Here is a 21,916-nt window from a genome sequence, read left to right as displayed (position 1 = left end):
ACTGTGGCGGCTGTAAGTTTACCTAATGTAGGCCAACTTTCTAGACTAAACATGCCTTTCCCCCAGCTATTAAAGATTAAAATGCTTTAGTTATTGTGCAGTTCCATGAGGGAACCAGTCAGCCTTTGCTGATGGGTGCCGCAATCAAGTTTGTGGCCTGCATCTTCTAACTGGATGCAGTGGCAAAGAGGGAAAGTCGTGAAGGTCCCATTTGCAGTCACTAGCAGCAGCACTGATTCACCACATCTGAGCTCTCCACACCACTGAAGCATCCGAGTTTGACCCCAAGATGGCATGAAATGTCAACACTGCTGGATCTGTGGTAAGAGTAGTAGTGTCTGTGTAAGGAGTGTATTCTTGTTTCCTTGAACACAACCTGGAGGTGACCCTTTGGTTCCTTAAGGGAAGTGTCCAAATGAGGAGTCTTGAGCTGGAATTTTGGGTTGATGGATTAAAAACCTCTTAAAACATGTGGAGATGTGGTGTGTCTTGCCCCTTGAGCAGCAAAATTCTGTAAAGCAAGTTGTTGCCTGTGTCAGAAGGGGCAGCGTTTGGCAAGACCAGCAGTGAGAGTAGATTTGATCAGTTTTATGGTACCTGCAAGATGCCAGGTTTCATTTAGCTGCCTGCTAGTCCTATGTGAAAGGAACTGAACCATACCATGTAGCAATACTTAGGTGCAGAACAACAGAAGTAAAGCTCATCATCTGCTTGTTGGCTTCCCTAGGTAGAACCATTTAATTTGCTGATCAGATTGTTTGTTCTCATTATTTTCAGTGAGATGTCTTTGAATTTCCCAGGTATGATCATGGTGCAGGCTGTGTCCATTCACGCAGATGTTGAACTGCTGGCCTACATATGGAAACAGTTGAAAACTTATCTTTTTTTGATACTAGGTTTGTCTCTATTTTTTAAAATTGTGTTGTCTTTCTTGTCAGCTCTCAGGATTTCCAGGTGGCTGAAATGTTGGTCTCATATTGCTAGAGATATAGCATCTGTGTAGATAAAATGCCTGGTGGGGGTTGGCAAGGGGTTGAAAATTGTTGCTAGACTTGAGCACTGAGGGAGATCTTTGGTTTGGGACTTTCTGGGAGCTGTGTTTTGTCAAAGTGAAACTTGGAATTGGCAGCTTCTCAACAGATGCAGAATCAAAGCAATTCACTTTCATTTTTCCTGTGGGAAATTATATATTCCCCCCAGTGGTACACATGTAACCCACACAACTATATATGTGTACAACTGTCCCATGTAGTGGCACCTAGACCACTTCACAGAGGAAGAATGAGTGTCATCTACAGCCTAATCTGAGCGTCAGTTGGCCTTTAGCTCACGCTGTAGAGGTGCCTGCACTAAGCTCTAGAGGTCCCAGATTCAAGTCTGCCTGTGGGCAGTTACATATAAACATTTGCATTTTTCATACGATATCCTCCCAAATATTTAAACTTAACTCAGTAAGGTTAAACTTAATTCTGTAATGCTTGTGTGGGATATTGCAGGTCACTGCCAATGCTATGGCTATCTGGGCTAGGTTGCAAGGCCTAGTGTAGGAAGTCTGGCACAATCCCTGCAGGACAGGATCCAGCACTGTGGGGGTGAGTGTGGGGTGGATTTGCTCCCCAGCCCTTCTCCTGATAACCAACCACTGGCACCTCACTCCTTAATCCATTTTCCAGGCTTAATCTTTTTCCCACAACTCTACCATTAAATTTTTTTCTGACAAAATCATAGCTCTAGTGCTACCATAGTTCAAATTGGAATTGATTTAACAATTAGAACATTTTATTAGTTTAGTGTGGTTGTCAAAAGGAGAATCAGAATAAAAAGATGATGAATGTAACTGCAGGAGACAGCAAGCACATAGGCCAGAAACATAAACATTGAGAGCCTTTGGATGGAATTAATGGAGAGAATAGCTTGTTCTAGGTGGGAAAAAACTAACAAGTTGAGTATAATGAGAAATAATTGGCCACTTCTAGTGAAGATGAATACTTTGCTTATATTAATTGTCTTTCCTCCCATATACATTTGGGAATTGGCTTAGGAGATAATTTCAGGTAACTGAAATTAAGAAGGGTTCAAGTAGAATCTTCCTCTTTGGCCAGTGTACAAAGTAAAAAGAATCGATGTTGATTGTGATTGATTTTATTTCTGTCATAAAGCTGAAATAAAGTATCCAAAACTGACAAGGGCTATTTTAAATGGAGGGAAAAGCAGTTTATGTAGGATGGCCTCTTGTTCTCTTCTGTGCCGCCTCCTACAAAAGCTCCTTCTGCTCTCATCCATTGTTTGGCAGGTTTAATGGGGATGTAATCTGTGATGTAAGACCTTGAATCAGTGACAAATCATTAAATGGTAGGACACTTATCTTTGCTGTGTGTAGCTCCATAATTAATGTATAAGAACTGTATATAAACAACTTCTGGTGGTGGTTGTCTTCATGGACGAAGTCAACTTCCACGTGATGGTCCTAGACCGTGTAGTATGAGAAGGTAGAGAGCAGCCATCAGTGGGGAAGGAACAAGTTCTGAGCCATCTAGAAAAACTAGATGTGCACAAGTCCATGGGTCTGGATTTAATGCACCCGAGGGTACTGAGGGAATTGGCGGAGGTCATTGCTGAACCTTTGGCCATTATCCTTGAAGACTCTTGGAGATCGGGGGAGATACCGGATGACTGGAAGAAGGCAAACGGAGTGCCCATCTTTAAAAAAGGAAAGGAGGACAATCCAGGGAACTATAGACCCGTCAGCCTTACCTCAATCCCTGGGAAAATAATGGAGGGAATCCTCAAGGAATCCATTTTGGAGCACTTGAAAGAGGGAAAAGTGAACATAGCCAACATAGGCGTACCAGGGGCAAGTTCTGCCTGACCAATCTGATTAGCTTCTATGACGAGGTAACAGGCTCTGTGGACATGGGGGAAGTCAGTGGATGTGATATACCTTGACTTCAGCAAGGCTTTTGATACAGTCTCCCACAACATTCTTGTCCACAAGTTAAGGAAATATGGATTGGATCCTTGGACTATAAGATGGATAGAAAGCCGGCTTGACGGTTGGGCCCAGCGGGTAGTGGTCAATGGCTCAATATCTGGATAGCGGTTGGTTTCAAGTGGAGTGCCACAAGGCTCGGTTCTGGGGCTGGTGTTATTCAGCATCTTTATTCATGAACTGGATGAGGGACTGGATTGCACCCTCAGCAAGTTTGCGGATGACACAAAACTAGCGGGAGAGGTAGATACATTGGAGGGTAGAGAGAGAATCCAGAGGGACCTGGATAAATTGGAGGACTGGGCCAAAAGAAATCTGATGCGGTTCAATAAGGAGAAGTGTAGAGTCCTGCACCTGGGGCAGAAGAATCCCAAGCATTGTTACAGGCTGGGGACCGACTGGCTCAGCAGCAGTACGATGGAAAGGGATATAGGGGTTATGGTGGATGAAAGGCTGGATATGAGTAAACAGCATGCCCTTGTAGCCAAGAAGGCTAATGGCGTACTAGGGTGTATTAGGAGGAGCATTTTGAGCAGATCTAGAGAAGTAATTATTCCTCTTTATTCGGCACTGGTGAGGCCAAATCTGGAATATTGTGTCCAGTTTTGGTCCCCCCCCAGTATAAAAAGGATGTGGATTTGCTGGAGCAGGTTGAGAGGAGGGCAACAAAAATGGTTAAAGGGCTGGAGCACAAGACCTACGAGGATAAACTGAGAGATTTGTGTTTGTTTAGTTTATAGAAGAGAAGACTTAGAGGTGATTTAATAGCAGCCTTCAGTTTCCTGAAGGGGAGCTCTAAAGAGGAGGGTGAGAAACTGTTCTCAGTGGTGTCAGATGACAGAACAAGGAGTAATGGTCTGAAGTTGAAGAGGGAGAGGTATAGGTTAGATATTAGGGAAGAACTATTTCACCAGGTGGGTGGTGAAGCATTGGAATGCGTTGCCTAGAGAGGTGGTGGATTCTCCATCCCTTGAGGTTTTTAATTCCCGGCTGGACAAGGTCCTGGCTGGGATGACTCAGTGGGGTTGATCCTGCTGGAAGCAGGGGGCTGGACTAGATGACCTCCTGAGGTCCCTTCCAGCCCTGTGATTCTATTGTAAATCAAGTGAAGGATGTGTGGTGATGAAAGCTCCATATTCAAAAGATGTGGAATGGATAGTAGTTGATTTTCAAAAGTATGTTGGAAATTAGAATTGGTCAGAAACATTCAGCAGGTTGTTGAGACATTTCTTTTTGTGTTTTAATTCACTATTGGACTAGTTAATCAAAGGCTTGCAGAATGTAATTTTCCAACTTGTTTTTATTGTGCTACGCACTTAAAAAAATCCTGCAAAATCAGTTAAAACTCTTCAGGTGATCAACTGGTAGTAGTACCAAAGGGAAGCCAAACTTTAAGTAACTAAAATAATATTTGCTTTCTCTGCCAATTTCCCTGCTCTGATATGGCTTGAGACATACCACTTTTCTGAGCCCTCATGTGTTGTTTCAGTAAGTTCTGTCCATCTGCCAAGTGTTGGTAGTATATGTGCTAGCTAGGTGTCCATCATTCTCTGCGGCAAAGACTGAGGAAAAGAAATTGTAGTGTAACTTTTTTCCATAATCGTTTTATCTTCTTCTTTGAATGTTGCCTTTTTATTCCTGGGTAGAGCTAGAGGGCAGGTGACTGGGACCTATTTAGTAGACTTTCTGCCTCTGAAGCTAAAGAATTTCTTGGTTCTCCTCAGATGCCCTCTTTATTTCCACCTTGAATTTTACTGTCATGGTATGTAGTTTTTTTGTTGGCATCTTTTCTGCTGTTTGAAGGGCAACATTTTTTGGTTTGAATAAACATTTAAAATTTTTTTTTCTGCTTCTTTTTGTCTATGTGCATTTACACTGGTACCTAGACACTAAGTTCATGTAACTTTGATATAGTCTATTTAACTTCCATACTCCTGGCCTCCCTGGCCCTCCAGATGAATTAGGCCATCACCTGGGGTGCCAAATTAGACAGAAGTGAATTTTGTCATCTATTTAATACATAATATAATCTCATCTCTTAAAGGAAAGTATCAAATATTGTACTTATAAAACAGTGCATCATTACCATATCAGAAGTTTAGTTTTATTATTGATTTAACATTGTGGAGCATAACTATGTAAATACAGTAAAAATGTGTCACAACATAACTTCAGGAGAGTGCTGCCTGAGATGGCTGCCTGGGGCCATTCAGTCAGGCTATGTTTAAACTCATGAGAGAGCAGTAAGGGAACTTTTGAATAAGGTATCTCAAAATTATTTATGCGATTTGCATTGTGCAGATTGCATAAAGTATTTCAAATTACAAATGCAGTCTAAACATAGCCTTGTTCTCAGTAGCCTAGGGGAGCCAAATATTGAAGCATCTTGTTGCTTCAATGAGTACTAAGTTGGCAAAACCTAGTATTTCATGGGACAAATGGAAAAATTATACAGTACAGATGGTGAAAACTTCTTAAAATATACTGAATACCTAGCTCTGTTTGATGGAAGGAGGATGTGTGTAAAATAAGCAACCTCAAAACTCATGTTCATTACCTCTGGAAAAACGCTGCAGAATGAGTTTATTCAACTCCTTTTGCAAATGCTGTTGAAGAGAAAAATCTTAGAAGCTGTTCATTCTGCCAAATACTATTCAATAATTCTGGACTATACAGCAGATGTCATATTGAGCAGAGGACAATGATCAATTGCTTTAAGTGTGTCAAAATCTGCAGTAGAGGATAATTCTGCAGTGTTTAGAAAGAACATTTTGCGGGGTTTGTAACATTGTTTTCTAGGTGAGTCTGAAGGAGTGTCATCTGATTGTGAACTTAAATGGCCTAGGCTTTCACATTGGGAGTAATATCAAGGGCAAAGATGATGGTGTATTAAATGGAATAATAGATGTGTATCATCAGGCATTTTTGTTCCTTACAGTACACATTCCTTGAATTTGGTTGTCAGTGATGGTGTTGAACCTTACTGGGACACAGATAGGTTCCTGGACCTAGTGCAATACATGTGTGTCTCCTCCTCCGCCCCCTCCCTGCCGCATTGGGAAGTTCTTTCTTGCCCATGTGCATTATCTGACTCTGAAACCGTTCACTCACACACTGGGAGAATCATATTAATGTCTTGAAGCCTCTTTGGTATGAGCTTGGAAACTAATTGCAGTTTCTGATGATATTAACCTAACAGGATCATCTGGCATAATGGTGTTTGCAGATGCAGATGCTTTTGCAAATTGGCTTTGCAAGTTCAAATTTGTAGTATCACTTATTTTGTGGCATGACATCTTGTTTGAGATTTACCTTACCAGTAAGAAACTTAAGGCAAAAGGACTTAGACATACATTCTGTCATGTAAAAACTGCAGCAACCCAAGACATTTCTGGAGGAATGCAGGAGTGATGAAGAGTTGAAAAGATGGTACTAGGCATTAGTGCGCTTGCTGAGGAATTTGAACTACCAACAGATTTCGAATGAGAGCCAGCATGTATCCAGAGAAAGAAGCAGCAGCTCACATATGAGGCAAAACATGAATGGGTTCAGGACCCAAAACATAAATTTAAAGTGAACTTCTACTTTTTCAGTCCTAGATAATGCAGTCCAGTCAGTTAAGTAATGATTTTAATGGGTTACAGCAGCTTGCTTCAATATTTGATTTTGTCAGCAATGGGGATAGTTTGCAAAATAAGACTTTCAAAACAGACATTAGACCATTTCTTGAAGCTAGGGTTGGCATTTCCCTTAGTGCAGGGAATTGAAGGCTATTTCATGACAACATCCAGGACATCTTATTCCTCAGGATGTGCTGAAGTTGGTTTCTGAACACAGACACCTTTTCCAACTTATTGTTGTTTGAATTCTCTTGACTCTTCCAGCTTATGTTGCTGATGGACAGCATAGCTTTTCAAAGTTACAATTGATAAGGACACATGTTTTCCGTGCTAAAAGACTTATTGGACTGGCCACCATCTCGATAAAAAAACAAAATACCTTCAGAACTTTGTCTCAAACAACTTATTTCCCACTTTGCAAAAGCATGAAAAGCAAAGTTCTAATCATTTAACACAAATTGATGGGCCCAGTGCTGAAGGGTTGCATCTTTAAAACAGACTTTATTCAATATCAAGGAGTAAAGATTTTCATAGCTTGCCAAAAATCAGCTCCTTTGGAAAGACTGTTGCAGGTTGAAATAAAACTGTCTATAGTGCTGATCAGGATGGTTAAAACTTTGAAGGATCAGCTACATTTACCCTCAGGAATATAAGAGAATTAAGATTAATGAAAAGTAGAAAAAAATGAATAACTATTTTTATTTTTATATTCTTTTTGAATGTTGAGTAAAGAGGAGATTTTTATGCACTACATCTAATTTTTCTCTATATTGAATGGTGCTACGAGGGAGGGAGGGAAGGAAGAAGCAACAAAGTCCTTAGGCCTGCCCTGTCCATACTTATTCCTGGGGTTTTTATTTCCTAAGCATAGTCTTCATAATATAAATAACTTCATTATCTTGTAAAGGATACCTGGCATACATGGTAATGTATTTTTATTTTTGTTTTCAGTCGAAAGTGTAACAGCAGGCACATATCTAGTTATAACTTGGTAGAGATAAGATTATTAGGCTGATCATGGGAACAGTGTAAGCTCTATTTGAGATTTAAAAATTGTATCTAGATTTCTAGGTGATATTTAATTCCCTTGCAGCTGTAATTCATTTTCTTTGCTATGCTCTGAGATTTGACCATGGTGCACTTGCCTGTAATAAACATATTTTCCTGTTACAAGTATAATGTTGAAACTGTAACTTCTTGATTTGGCTGATGAGAGTACAGTAGCTTCTACTGTAAATTGCAGTCCAACAAGAGCCGCCCCTAGGTGGCAGTCAATTTTCAGATGTTTAGTACTCCTTTATTGAGGCAGAATAAACCGTTGATTAAAAAGTGGTTTACCTTAACTAACATAAGATACGGTGCCTTGGCTGTTCAAACATTATTAAATGTTGTCTATTATAAAATGCCTTCCTTTTTTAAGGATGCTAGGCCGGACGCTTGCAGAATGATTTCTAAATGGTCTACCATCCCTACATCTGGCTAAATAATTTTTTAAAATCAAGTTATTTTCCTTTGAAAAGTATGGTTAGAAGTGTTTTTGCTTCTTTTTAAAACCAGCTCATTGTGTGTTGGGGGCCGGGTGGCGGCGGTTCCTGGCAGCTATATTGCTATTTTGAACCCTTTTGAATGAGTTTAGAAAGATGTATGTAAGGACTTTTAAAGTCATATTTTGAGACTTCTGACTGTTCAGAAGGTCTTTTATCTTGGTAATAAAGATACATAGTTTTTTTTAAAAGCAGGCTGAATGCTGCTAGTGGACAAAAATCATTATTTTAGATGGAAAGCAGTCTAATGCAATTACCACTAATAGTACCATCCATCTTTTTTCAAGTCCTGTTAGTGTTTTTTAATACCTAAGTGTAGAGATGATGTACATTGAAATCCAACTAGGAGGCATTGTGAAAGCTTGCTAAAAATATACTGGTTTATGAATGAATGAAACAAAAATGCTGACGTGTATGGTGGCCAAACATCCTTAGTTTTAAAATCTTAAGTATAACTCCCTTTTCCTTTGTGTTGTCTGTGATAGTCTTAAGGATGACTGAAGGCATGCGTATTTGTGGTTATGGAGAAAGGGAGGGAGTAATTCCATTGTAATCTATCAAACATTTTTCTATAGGTCAGTTAGAGTGCAGGCATACCATGAGTTTTCATAGTAGTTTCTCTAATAGGAGTTTTATTGTTATGCCAGGTCTTGTATGCATGGTGTGTTCTAAAATTATTTGTATGAATTTTAAATTAACAGACTAATTCAGTTTAAAAGTTTTTGTTTATGGTATTTATAGTAAGGTTGCATAATATAGGGAAAATATTTGTTTTTCTGAATAACAATAATAGATTAGAAGTTGTATTTCTTCCTTGTCCTGTTTAGATCTTTGCAGAGCCAGAAACAGGGGAACAGGTGGAGTTGCGATTTGATTTGTTGTCAATGCAATAATACTTACGTGATTACCTGCTGAAGAGTGGAAATTAAAAAATAAAACTTTTGGGGCTAGGAGTACTAGAGTCGCTTAGGAGACCTCCCAACACTCACCCCAGACAATCCTCCCCACCAAACCCCACATAAACAAAACAGGGAAAAAAACAACTCTTCTATCAAGGGCTAATGCCAAAAGTGTGTTCCCTCAAGGGTGTCACACCAGGATTCCTCCCCACCCTCTCCTGGAATTTCTCTTCTTCTGGCTATTTGCCTATCTTTTTCTGTTCCAAAGAAGCTAGGGAAATTGGAAGACCATCAAGAATCTTATTCCCAACATGGGTTTTTGAGCAGGGAAATATATTGAACATACACAAATTCAGTTAGCTTTGAAATTTCTCAAAATCACCCCATGACTTTGTTTTATAGTTAATTTACACTGCATATTTGACAGACCTTCATTCCTAGACTTTGTACTTAACCTGTATTCACTTGGAGTTTTCTGGATATCTGTTTCAGTGGTTTTTATCTTCATGGACATCGACTTTCTCCAAAAAGCCTAGTTCACCTTTCTACTGAAAGAATCATCTGTTTGTGACAAGAAATAGCTGGGTTCTAGAGGTGTATTAAAGGTCGTCAAACCATATATAACTAGAAACACAATATCTGTTCATGGGTCATGGAAAACACTGTATCTTTGGCCAGATCTACAATAGAGGAGAAAGTTGACTTGACTTAAATGCAACTCCAGGTATGAGAATAGTGTAGCTGGTGTTGACCTAAATTCCTCTGCTGTACCCAGGATGAGAAGTCAATGGGAGAAACTGTGCTATGGCTTCTTCAGCTCCTGACTCCAAGATGCCTGCTCCAAGGTAGAGTGCGGCCACCCCAGCCTGCCAGTGGGCAGCAGCCTCTGGCACTATGGCTGCTCCTTAGTACCACTGCAGGCGGCAGCAGCTGGCGCCGACGTGCTCCACGCACGCAAGAGCTCCTGTGCCCTGCCGCAACCCCTGGCCCTAGTGGCCTCTTCATCCCTGGAGGCCCCAGCTGCTCTGGTAGCCCCAGCAGCAGCTCTTGTGAGTCTCCAGAATTTATATGGGGGAGGGGCTTGCAGACAGTGTCCATTGTTTCCAAAGTCAATTATATCGGGGTCTGTTAAATTGAGGGTTTGCTGTATATTCATTTGGATGCGATGATAGGTAGATCTCTTGTCCATGGCAATATTATACAACAGGAAAAAACTTAAATGCCACATGTTATCTACTCCTTTTTGCTCTTATTGTAGAGGACATGGGATTTATTTTGATTTTTTTTTTGTTGTGGAAGCAGCAGTACCCCAACATTTATATTCACATTAGTCATGTCTTCATTGTTTTGCTAAAATTGCAGTTTGAATTTTGAACCCTTCTTTGGAGGAGGTTAGTAGAACGTTTTGGGCAAATTGCAGTTTTGTTCTGCTTTGTGAAGGAAAGTGATTAAAATTTAATGTGTATCATACTTAAAATCAATTTTGGCTTTATTGCTAGGGCAAAATTCTTTCATCCATTATGTGAGTGGCTTAAAGCAAGCCCTTTTAAACTCTTTAGATGGTCCAAATAGACAAATCTTCAGTACAGTTAATCACAAAGTGAAATTGTGAAAATCTGTTGCATTTGTGCTGAAGACATAACTCAGTAAGAGTATCTGTAAAAGAGGCCACAGATTACTCAGTATACACATAACAATGCGGCACATTACTTTGTCCATTGGTGAGTTTACTATATTAAAATTTTCATATTCTTCTGGTATATCATTTCTATTTCTATCTGTTTCTAAACCGCTGCTACAGGAGAAGTTTAACTTTGTTTAAAGTATACTGTACATCAGCTTAAAAGAATTACTTCAGATAGGAAACTTTCTCTACTCCTGAGAGCAAAGTTGTAAACCAATGATGTACCTGTATACTGTGTCATTTGGGGGAAAAATCTGTAAAACCTTTTGAATTGATTAAAAGTAAATATTTTATATACTAAAATGAAATGCTCAGTTTTTTCCATTAAAAGTAATTTTTAAAGGTTTGAATTGTAGGATGCATGAGCATTCAGGGGATTACTACGTAGTATTGGAGACTTCACCTTGTTTACTTCCAATTTAGCATTAATTGGGAGTGATTCAAAGTTTATCATCTTTGCTCACTGATGTATGTAAATTTAATCTCTCTTTTTCTGCTTCCAATAAATGTGTCCATATTTCCAGTTGCTGTCATCCCAGATGGCAGTCTCCCCAGACAACTTCAGATATGAATGAGTTTGAATACTAGTCTATCCTCCCTGGGTCTTCCAGCAGAGGACTGGTAAGGTGGGTCTGGGGTGGAAATTCAATGACGGCTGCCTCTTCTGTTCCATTGTCACAGGACTTCAGTCTCTAGTGCTGACAGTGCAGCACAGCACAGCACATAGTGTAAATACTAAATATACCTCTTGATACAGGTTTGGGCAATAAGCTGGAGGTGGGCCACCAGGGCTATATTTACCTGTGGGTCCACAAGTAAATCTACTTGAAGATCTCTTTCGCTGGGGATCACCTTTCCTGGCTGGTGGGAGCTATGGGAAGCGGTGTCCCAGTTTGCTTCACTTCCTACAGCTTCTATCGTGCAGGGATGCGGTACCTGTGAACATGTAGGTAAATTAAATATTGGCAGCCTGCTGGGTTCTAACCCCAGTGAACTGCGTCTGGCCTCCAGGCTGCTGACTGCCCACCTCTTCGTATGTACTTCTGGGGCTGCAGATATAGTACAGGAGCATTCAAATGCCACATTTTCCTTCCCCTGTCTCATTCTTCCACCCTGTCATTTTCCCTGAAGTGAGAAAACTGTCATACAGAAATATGTCCCCTTGTCGATGCCCTTATTAACAGCATGAAACACATTAGAGTAATAGAAATTCTAGGTAGTTTTATGATGCCTTTACTATAGTTTTTAAGGAGTTGGTGATATGCAGCAGCATGGAGGTAGTTGTGCTGGGAAGTCTTTTTCTTCCACCTTGGCATGTAGGAAAATACAGGGGGAAGTGGGAGAGACTGAAATATTGGCCAAAGGTATAGAGTTGATGTTATGTAGGCCCAGGTTGCCAGGCAGACTTCTATACCCAGACATCTGCTTCAGAGGTAAAGCGTCAAAACACAAAATTTCAAATAAGTTGTTAGTGTATTGTGGTCAGTTTTTTGTTTCAGAAAATGGAGGATGTAACCAGAGGGACAGCTGTTTTACACTTCACTGTGACAGAGGAATTGGTTATGAATGTGCAGATGGAAAACAGTTTGGGCAGAAGTGCTCATGAAATCATAGAAACTGTGTGATTCTTAGGAAAGGAAGGAATTAGAGCAACAGAGTAGTGATGGTAGACTGCAGTAAAGCAGTTTGGTAAGATCAGAAAACTGGTGGATTGGAGCCCTGTGGAAGGGGAGTCTAAGGTATTTGAGAGGTCAGGGAGCTGGCAGTTTCTCAAAGGAAGATTATATGCCTCCATTTTGATATAAAGAATAAGACAATGCAATATGGTTCTATTGAGAGCAAGGTAAGGACCTGAAAATCAAAAAGGTACCCGGCGAAAAAGGGAAATGTGAGTGAATTGCTAAGTAGGAGTACAGAAGACTAGCGTAAGTGTGTGGGCACAAAATCAGGCTAGGGCACAAAATGAGATTAACTTAGCAAAGGACATAAGACAGAAGTTTTTAAAATACGGTACAGAGAGAGAGGAAGGTAAGTGACAGTTCTCTACTTAGCAAGGAAGAAGAACTTAAAAAATGACCTCAAGGACAGTGTTTGTTTAGTTTTTTGCATCTGGATTCACTAAGAAGGTTAATCGTAATCAGATATAGAACACAGTTAACATGCGGCCTTCCATAAGGACAAGGTTTGGCTCTGTTCACATCTGGCCTTTCTGCCACAAGTGGTGTCAGCATTTCATTTGGGCCAGGACATTTTCCTATCAAATTCTGTCTCTCAAATTCCCTTCTCCTAATAAGGAGAGGCTCCTTCATTTGTTGGATGTGTGGTGGGCACTGGACTTTTTACATGGACAGAACTTGGTCATTCTAGAAATCCACCCAGTTGCTCATCTCTGTGGCTGAGCAAACAAGGGTTCAGATGGTTTCTACACAGAGAATTTCAAATCGGATCACTTCAATCATCTGCACCTGCTACCATCTGGCAAGCATTCCCCCACCACTGTTTGTGTGAGTGCACTTGACTAGGGTGCAGGCTTTTTACGTGTTCCTGGCTTAGGAGGTGTTGGGGAGGGGAGAAGGGAGATGGAGATCAAGGGAAAGTATACTACACAAAGAACAGTGGTAATAATAAAAATGGTACCTCTGGTTGCATATACAGTAAGGTCTCAGTATTCGCGAGGATTCTGTGTTGAGAACCCTCGCAAATGTTGAATTTTGCAAATATGGTGGCTGCTGGAGCTCCTACCAGAAGCCCCAGCGAGGCAGCGGCTGTTGGTGCTCCCTGCCCAGAGACCTGGGGAAGTGGCAGCTGCTGGTGCTCCCCATCCTGGGGAAGCAGCCACTCATGAATAATTGAACTTGCAAACCTTAAGTTCGTGATTGTTGAGACCTTACTGTACATCTTGTTGGGTCAAGTTTGCTCTTTTACAGGCCTACAGCATAATGCATTCTCTGTCACTGAAATCTTAGAATAAAAACAGAATTTTCTACAATATTTCAACCATCTGTGGTTCAGAGAATAAATAACCGAGATTATCTGTTTTATTTCTGATGTGGTATTGGTGGAGACTCCTGTCAGTTTTTTAGATAGGCTTACTGCTCTATTTAGATTTGTCTTGGTGGGGCAGTCAATGTTTATATGGATTAACATTAAGGGTGTAAACAGGCTCTGAGCTCAAAACCTTAGAAAAAAGCCTCCCATAAATTTTGTCCAAGAACACCTGGGAATAAACTCTGCTACGAAAATGTATTAGGATATTTTAAAGTCCATGCAGAAGCTTGGTATTTAAGCTCTCATTTAAAAGATCACAGAAGTTTGCCTGAATTGTCTATTACTCAGCCTACCCTGGAAGAATGAGGTTAGTTCTTCTGCGGGTAGAACTGATGATTCTTGGTTGTCTAAGAACTTAATGTGTAAAGCTTAGTACATAAAACCATCCCTAGCAATACAGAATATGTAAAAAATACACATTCATTTGTATAATATGCAGGGCTTTTCCAACTTTCCTTAATGAAATGTAGTGTGTTTAGAAAATTTCAGGAAAATTTTAATAAATGCTGCAGAAATAAATCAATGGCCTATGCTGGAATAATTTCCTCCATTCCCAAGAAAAAAGTAGTATTTCAGTTACCAGTCAGAATTACATTTACAGTTATATTTATTTTTATTTTATTTATTTACAGGATTTGGAGTTTCATGGAGTAATGAGATTTTATTTTCAAGACAAAGCTGCTGGAAATTTTGCAACAAAATGTATTCGTGTTTCGAGCACTGCCACAACTCAAGATGTAATAGAAACCCTTGCAGAGAAATTCCGACCAGACATGCGAATGTTGTCATCTCCTAAATATTCACTTTATGAAGTGCATGTCAGTGGAGGTTAGTATAGAATATGCTATCTGGGTCTTGTTCCTGTTTTTGTGTGAGCTTTTTTTCTTTTTTTGAACAAAAGGTTACAGAATATGGTACGTATTTCCTACTAATTACCACAACAAATGTACTTTGGTTTCTTTGGCAAAAGGCTCTCGGTGAGGGAGTAATTTCAAAATATTATGGGGTATACCCTAGACACAACTTGTGTAAATAGGGGTAGTGGGGTGGCCTTTTCTGATGATAAAGTAGTCACATAGCACTTTAAAGACTAATAGAATAATTATTTAGGAGCAGACCCTGGATCTGTCCCATGAAAGCTCATCAGCTAATAAATTATTTTTTTAGTCTTTGAAGTTCTACAGGGCTGCTTTGTTTTTTGTGAAGATACAGACTGACTCTTCTGAAAATGTTTTACTTGATATTAATAGGTCTTTGACTAAAAGAGACCTCAAGGAAACGTAGCACCCATGTGTTACAGGTTTCCTATTCCTTTTGTTATCATCTCTAGCGTTCTCTTCATATTTACTACATTTGCAGCATTGTTTGTGACAAAGCTACACATGGAACACTTGAAATTTTATCCACAATTTGTGATAGCTTTTATTGCTATTTCTTTTAAGCACATTTGTTTATGGGCCTTTCCTTATGTATCCATCAGTTTTTTCTATAAGCTAGATAACCCTATTACTTGTTGTCACATAACCACATATCAAATCATGCTTTATATTGCTTCGTCCATCAAGATGCAGATCAACAAAAGTATCAATGTTTTTTGCCCGCTTTTCAGTTTCCTTCTTACATGCTGTACCCAGTAACCTTCCAGCAATGTTTGCTTTCCTTGAGACCATAATGATCGAACTATATCAATAAAATGTTTGTTCTGAACAAGGTGGAAAGGGAGAACTTGTTGCGTTCACCCACTTTGTCTTTCTAATATCCTGGGACTCTCACAGCCACAACATTGCATACACAAGTAAATGAAAATTTAAATTCTTCTTCGAGTGTCCTCGTGGGTGCTCCACATTAGGTGTTGGGCTCGCCCGGCGCCGCAGATCGGATCTTCCAAGCAGTTTCTGCCGGACCGCGCATGCGCCGGTGCGCGACACTCCCCCGCGCGCTCCCGGCCACGTGCGCGATCCGGTCCCCGCCAGTTCCTCTTAACCGCCGTCGGCTGCAGACGGAATCCGAACTAGGCTAAGGCCAAGTAGCGTATTCAATGACTTTAACTGTTTTTTCTTTAAAGTTTTTCAAGTACTAGGCTACTGCAAGTTAGCCGGTTGTTATTTTTCAAAAAAAAAAAAAAAACAAAAAAACCAAAACAACAAACAAACTACAAGCGGGACAGCTTCAATCCAGTCCCAGTAACAAGCGCCGGAGGCCAGGAGCATCGGGCCGTCAGCCCTCCTGCTGAGGCAGGCCATCGGATGGGGAAAACAGCACAGGGAAGGTGCTAAGTACCCGCTTAACAACTGAAAGACTCACCAACAATGTCCTCTTCAGGATTTAAAAAAATGTGAGTCCTGCCCAGAGGCGATTAAGGAGAGACAGGGAGATGCGGCTTAAAATGGTGCTTTGGATAAGGCCCTCCAGCCAGACGTGCCGGAGCGGCCGCAGCAGGAGGGACCCTCCGGGGCCCATAAAAGGAAAGCTGCCTCCCTCACCCCATCAGCGCAAAAACGGAGGAAAGTCTCCCCAAACCGATCCCTGCCGGCAGCAACAGCGAGCGGGACGGGAGGAGCGAGCAGCCCCCAGCCGCAGCAACAGCTGATCGGCGGAGGCACGGAGAGCCATGTGGAAGCGGCTCAGCCTCCGATAATCAGCCAGCTGCCCGGCACCGCAGGCAGGGCCGCGGCTTAAAACTGCTTTTCATAAGGCCCTCCAGCCAGACGTGCCGGAGTGGCAGCAGCAGGAGGGACCCTCCGGGGCCCATAAAAGGAAAGCTGCCTCCCTCACCCCATCAGCGCAAAAACGGAGGAAAGTCTCCCCAGCCCGATCCCTGCCGGCAACAATAGCGAGCGGGACAGGAGGAGTGAGCAGCCCCCAGCCGCAGCAACAGCTGATCGGCGGCGGCACGGAGAGCCAGGTGGAAGCGGCTCAGCCTCCGATAATCAGCCAGCCGCCCGGCACCGCAGGCAGGGCGGCGGCTAAACAAGCGCCGGTACCGGCGGCACCGCAGGCAGCGGCACCGACCCCCAGGGAACCGGCGGTGCAGAGCGCGCAGGCACGCAGCCTGCAGGCACCGGAGGACACCGCACCTGCGGCACCGCCCTCCAGCGTGCCGAGCTCGGTGCGGACGGGGCCGGGATCCCCTGTACGTCAGGGGGCGGAGTTACCTCCTCAAGGGAGGGGGAAGGCTGCACACAAGAGGAGGCATTGCAGCCCCTCTCCGGATAGGGCTGTGGAGTTGCTTTCTCACAGCCCTCCGCTTATGTTGCAGACTCCAACCAGAAGGCAGGGGTCCCCCCTAGCCTACCCGGAGCCCCCTTCTCCATTTTTTTGCAACCAGCCTCACCCTGGCTGGGACCACCTTCACCCTTCCTGGGGTTTGAACCGCTGGACTATTATGCAAAATCGCTCTCTCCAGCCCTCCCCCAGACGCAGAGGGTATGCACCTTCCCAAGAACAGTGCCTATACTGCCATGGTCGCCCCTACCACGCGGGGCATAGACACCATCGGCTATCTACTAGGGAAAGATCCCCACAAACGATCTCGTACCCCCGAGGGCAATTGCGACCGGGGACAGAGACTCAAGCATCTCAGGGGGGACTGGTTATGGAACCCCGAGATTTTCCCTCGCAAACCTCTAGTGAGAGGGTGTACCATCACCAGCAGGAACCGGAAGGGTCCAGAGAGACGTACCCCAGCGGTTCCTCGCTCTCCTCCCCGGATGAGGCTACGGCCCCGGGGCACGTCCATCCTCCGGATGATCTCAAACAGTTCCAAGAGCTGTTTTACGAGGGTGGCCTTCACGCAAGGCATCCAGACAGCTAAGGTGCAAGAGAAACACCATAAGCTCCTCAAAAATCTGAGACCTCCGGCCTCCTCCAAAATAGCAATACCGCTTGATGACGCAATCTTGGAGTCTGCCACTATGATATGGCAGACTCCTGCGACTATTCCGCCTGTCCACAAGAGAGTGGAGGAAAAAAAAAAAAAAAAAAAAACTTCGTGCCGACAAAGGGCACGGAGTTCCTGTTCAGCCACCCACAACCAAATTCCTTGGTGGTGGAGTCGTCGCAATGTGGGGGAACAGACAAACATGCCAAAAAGCTAGAGCTGTTGGGCAGAAAGGTCTACTCCTCCTCCACTCTACTGTTGCGAATGGCAAATTACGCAGCGCATCTAGCGAACCATAATTTCGATAACCACATTAGGTTAACCTCCCTCATGGACTCGCTTCCAGAGGGCAAGAAACCAGTGCTCAAGGCCATCATGCAAGAAGGCTACGCGGCCTCGAGGACGGGAGTTCAGATCGCCCTGGATGTTGCGGACTCAGCAACAGCGTCCCCAGTACCACAGGGGTTACGAGCAAGGGCGACATCAACAGCACCAGCAGTACAGAACTCCCAGGCATCGTTCCCAACACAGCCGTGCGTCCTTGGGGCAGGGCCAAAGGCCACAAGTTTGACACACAGATCCAGGGCTGCGCCATCACTACCATCGCAAGGTCATCCGAAGCGGTTATTCCACCATCGCCTCCGACCATTCTATAACCAGTGGCAAAGGATCATCACAGACAAATGGGTGCTGGAGATCATGGCCACGGGGTACGCCATCCCCTTCCAGTCGCTCCCACCGCCATGACCTCCACCCAGGCCCCACCTCCAGGAGGCCTCCCACGTAGCGAGGCTCAAGCAGGAGGTAGACCATCTCATGCTCATAGGGGCAGTGGAAAGAGTGCCGGAGCAACTGCAAGGGAGAGGGTTCTACTCGAGGTATTTCCTCACGGGGAAAAAGACAGGAGGCGGGAGGTCCATCTTAGATTTTCGAGGCCTCAACCGGTACCTGCGCAAGCAACGCTTTCGGATGATCACAATCGCCTCCATCCTTACGGCACTAGACGATGGAGATTGGTTCGCAGCCCTCGACTTATAAGACGCGTATTTTCACATAACTATCCATCCGGCTCACCTACGATTTCTCTGGTTTTTCATGGTAGGCAAAGAACATTTTCAATACAAGGTCCTACCGTTTGGCCTCTCCTCAGCCCCCAGAGTCTTCACCAAGCCCTTGGCAGTGATGTCAGCCTACCTGCACAGACAGGGGGTATTTATATTCCAGTATCCGGATGACTGCCTACTCAAAGGGGCCTCGAAGGAGGAGGTACTACGCATAATATGCGTCACAGCAGGCACGTTCTCTTCGCTCGGCCTGGTTATCAATCTGACAAAATCAAAGATAGACCCCACGCAGGACATAGAGTTCGTAGAGACACGCATAAATTCTATTACAGCGAGGGCGTATCTACCAGAGACTCACTTTCGGGCCGTCGGCTCCCTCGTGCAAGTCTTCACCTTCAGCCCTACGGTGCTGGTTCTGACGTGCTTACAGCTGCTGGGCCACATGGCAGCAGCGACGTTCGTAGAACAGAACGCCAGGTTACACATGCGCAGCATGCAGAACTGGCTGGCGAGCGTATACAACCCGGCAGCACACACTGTTCACAGGGTGGCGTCGCCCACAACAGAGGTGCGCGAATCCCTGCAATGGTGGGTAAACCCCGAGAACCTGCTAACAGGGGTACCCTTCCACCAACCACACATTGGTTTTTCTTACTACAGATGCCTCCCTCATAGGGTGGGGAGTGCACATGGGCGAAGAGGTGACGCAAGGGCTGTGGTCCTCCACGGAGCAGTCACTGCACACAAATATACTGGAGCTCCGAGCAGTGTTCAATGCCTGCAGACACTTTCGAGACCATATAAAAGGCAAAGTAGTCGGGATCAGTATAGACAATACCTCCACCATGTTTTATATAAATCGGCAAGCAGGAGCTCGGTCCCGTGCCTTATGTGCGGAAGCAGTCCAGTCGTGAAACTGCTGCATCGCCAACAATATAACCTTGAAAGCCTCGTACTTCCCAGGCACTCACAATGTGAAGGCAGACCAGCTGAGCACGCGTTTCGCACTCACGCACGAGTGGCAGATCCGTCCCGATCTGCTGCAACCGATTTTTCATGCATGGGGTTTTTCCCCAGATAGACCTGTTTGCTACTCAGCACAACAAGAAGTGCCCACGATTCTGCTCCAGGGCAGGACTGGGACGGGGGTCCCTGAGGGACGCCTTCGCGATCTCATGGAGGGGCCCCCTGCTTTACGCTTTCCCTCCCACAGCGCTCATCCACAAAGTGTTGCAGAAAGCCAGGAGGGAAGGAGCCTGAATGATCCCGATAGTCCCAACGTGGGATCGACAGCAATGGTTCCCCCTACTCCTGCGCATTTCGGACCGGCCACCGATGCCCCTTCCGGTGGCGCCGGATCTGCTCACGCAAGCCCAGGGGTCCATAGTGCATCCGCACCCCCAAGGCCTGCGACTACAAACGTGGTTAATCCATGGCTTAGCTCCCTAGAGAGCACATGTACGGAGGAAGTGCAGCAAGTCCTAGAAAGTAGCAGGAGGACTTCCACCAGGAAGACCTACAAGCAGAAATGGACTCGCTTTACGGCATGGTGTTCTACCAAACAGCTAGCCCCCCTTTTCGGTGCCTATGGCTGTGATATTAGAGTATTTACTGGACCTCAAGAGAGGAGGACTCTCGCTATCCTCGTTTAAGGTCCACCTTGCCGCCTTTTTGGCATTCAGACACGGAGAGACAGGGCACATGGTGTTCACCCATCCCATGGTTACCAGGTTCCTTAAAGGGCTGGTAAACCTATACCCCCCTCGGAAACTGCTTCCACTTTCGTGGAACTTGGACCTGGTGCTTAATGTGAAAAGGGGACCACCGTTTGAGCCTTTGGCCACGGTTTCCCTCTGCCTCCTTATGATAAAGACGATCTTTCTTCTCGCAATCACGTCAGCTGGCAGGGTGAGCGAGCTTGCGGCAGTTATGGCAACGCCACCCTGCGCTGTTTTTTCCAAGGAGGCGGTAACCGTACGGCTGCATCCAGCCTTTGTTCCTAAAGTTTCTTTCTGAGTTTCATACTAACGAACCTATTGTTTACCCTCGTTTTATCCAAAGCCTCATAACTCTAACAAAGAGGCGCGCCTACACCTCCTGGACGTGAGGAGGCGCTAGCTTTCTATATAGACAGGACCAAGTCCTTCCAGAGAACAGATAGACTCCTAGTCTCTATCGCTCCCAAATCAAAAGGAGAATGTCTCTCTTCGCAGAGAATCTCGAAGCACATCGTATCTTGCATAAAAATGTGCTACAAATTCAAAAAGACTTCTTTCCTGGCCATGCCCATGGCTCATTCCACTAGGGCGGTGGCAGCATCAACAGCCCTTTTTCAAGGGCGTTGCGCTAAAAGACATTTGCAGAGTGGCGACCTGGTCATCCTGTGACACCTTCGCCAAACATTATGCCCTTCACAGGGTATTCCAAGAGGATACCCGTCTCTCGACAGCGGTCCTCTCGGGGACAAGCTGCACATAATCCGATTACCCACCTCCTATCTTGGGTTACTGCTGGGTAGTCACCTAATGTGGAGCACCCACGAGGACACTTGAAGAAGAAAGAAAGGTTACTCACCGTAGTAACGGTGGTTCTTCGAGATGTGTCCCCGTGGGTGCTCCACTACCCGCCCATCCTCCCCGCTCCGGATCTCTGTTTAGTGTTTTGCAGGAGCATCCGAGGCGGTTGGTCAAGGAACTGGCGGGGACCGGATCGCGCACGTGGCCGGGAGCGCGCGGGGGAGTGTCGCGCACCGGCGCATGCGCGGTCCGGCAGAAACTGCTTGGAAGATCCAATCTGCGGCGCCGGGCGAGCCCGACACCTAATGTGGAGCACCCACGGGGACACATTTCGAAGAACCACCGTTACTACGGTGAGTAACCTTTCTTTACTGTAAGGTGAGAGGCAGCTCATAGAACATGTTTACATTTGGCACATGTTCCGTTCTTGCACAGATATATAGGAATTTCTTTAAGATTCCCAAATAGCATCCTTATTACAACCGACAGCTGAAGAATTTTTTTTTCTTCCAAGACCCAGGTTTGAAGCACATTGTACCTTTTTCTAACAGTGTCCTGCCTTGACACCAGCATTTCTCCCTTCTGGTTGCACATTCCAGTCTTTTTCCCTTGTTACAAACCCCACAGCCATACCCTTAAAATAAGAGGACAGTCTAAGAGTTCTGCTCTTGT

At 44.3% G+C, this 21,916-nt stretch overlaps 1 protein-coding gene across 13 annotated transcripts in view; it reads left to right on the top strand.

Moving 5' to 3' along the window:
- Positions 1-21,916, top strand: part of AFDN (afadin, adherens junction formation factor) — a 196,913-nt gene that overhangs the window by 52,935 nt on the left and 122,062 nt on the right. For all 13 annotated transcript variants that reach the window (XM_074990248.1, XM_074990249.1, XM_074990247.1 and 10 more), the window contains exon 2: positions 14,417-14,612. In XM_074990248.1, coding sequence (XP_074846349.1) covers positions 14,417-14,612 — 196 coding nt within the window. The remainder of the gene's footprint in view (positions 1-14,416; positions 14,613-21,916) is intronic.

The sequence above is a fragment of the Carettochelys insculpta genome, chromosome 3, assembly GCF_033958435.1.
Source record: "Carettochelys insculpta isolate YL-2023 chromosome 3, ASM3395843v1, whole genome shotgun sequence".
Taxonomy (NCBI): domain Eukaryota; kingdom Metazoa; phylum Chordata; order Testudines; family Carettochelyidae; genus Carettochelys; species Carettochelys insculpta.
The sequence above is the reverse complement of the archived record's forward strand: the minus strand, read 5'-3'. Positions and strand labels throughout refer to the sequence as shown.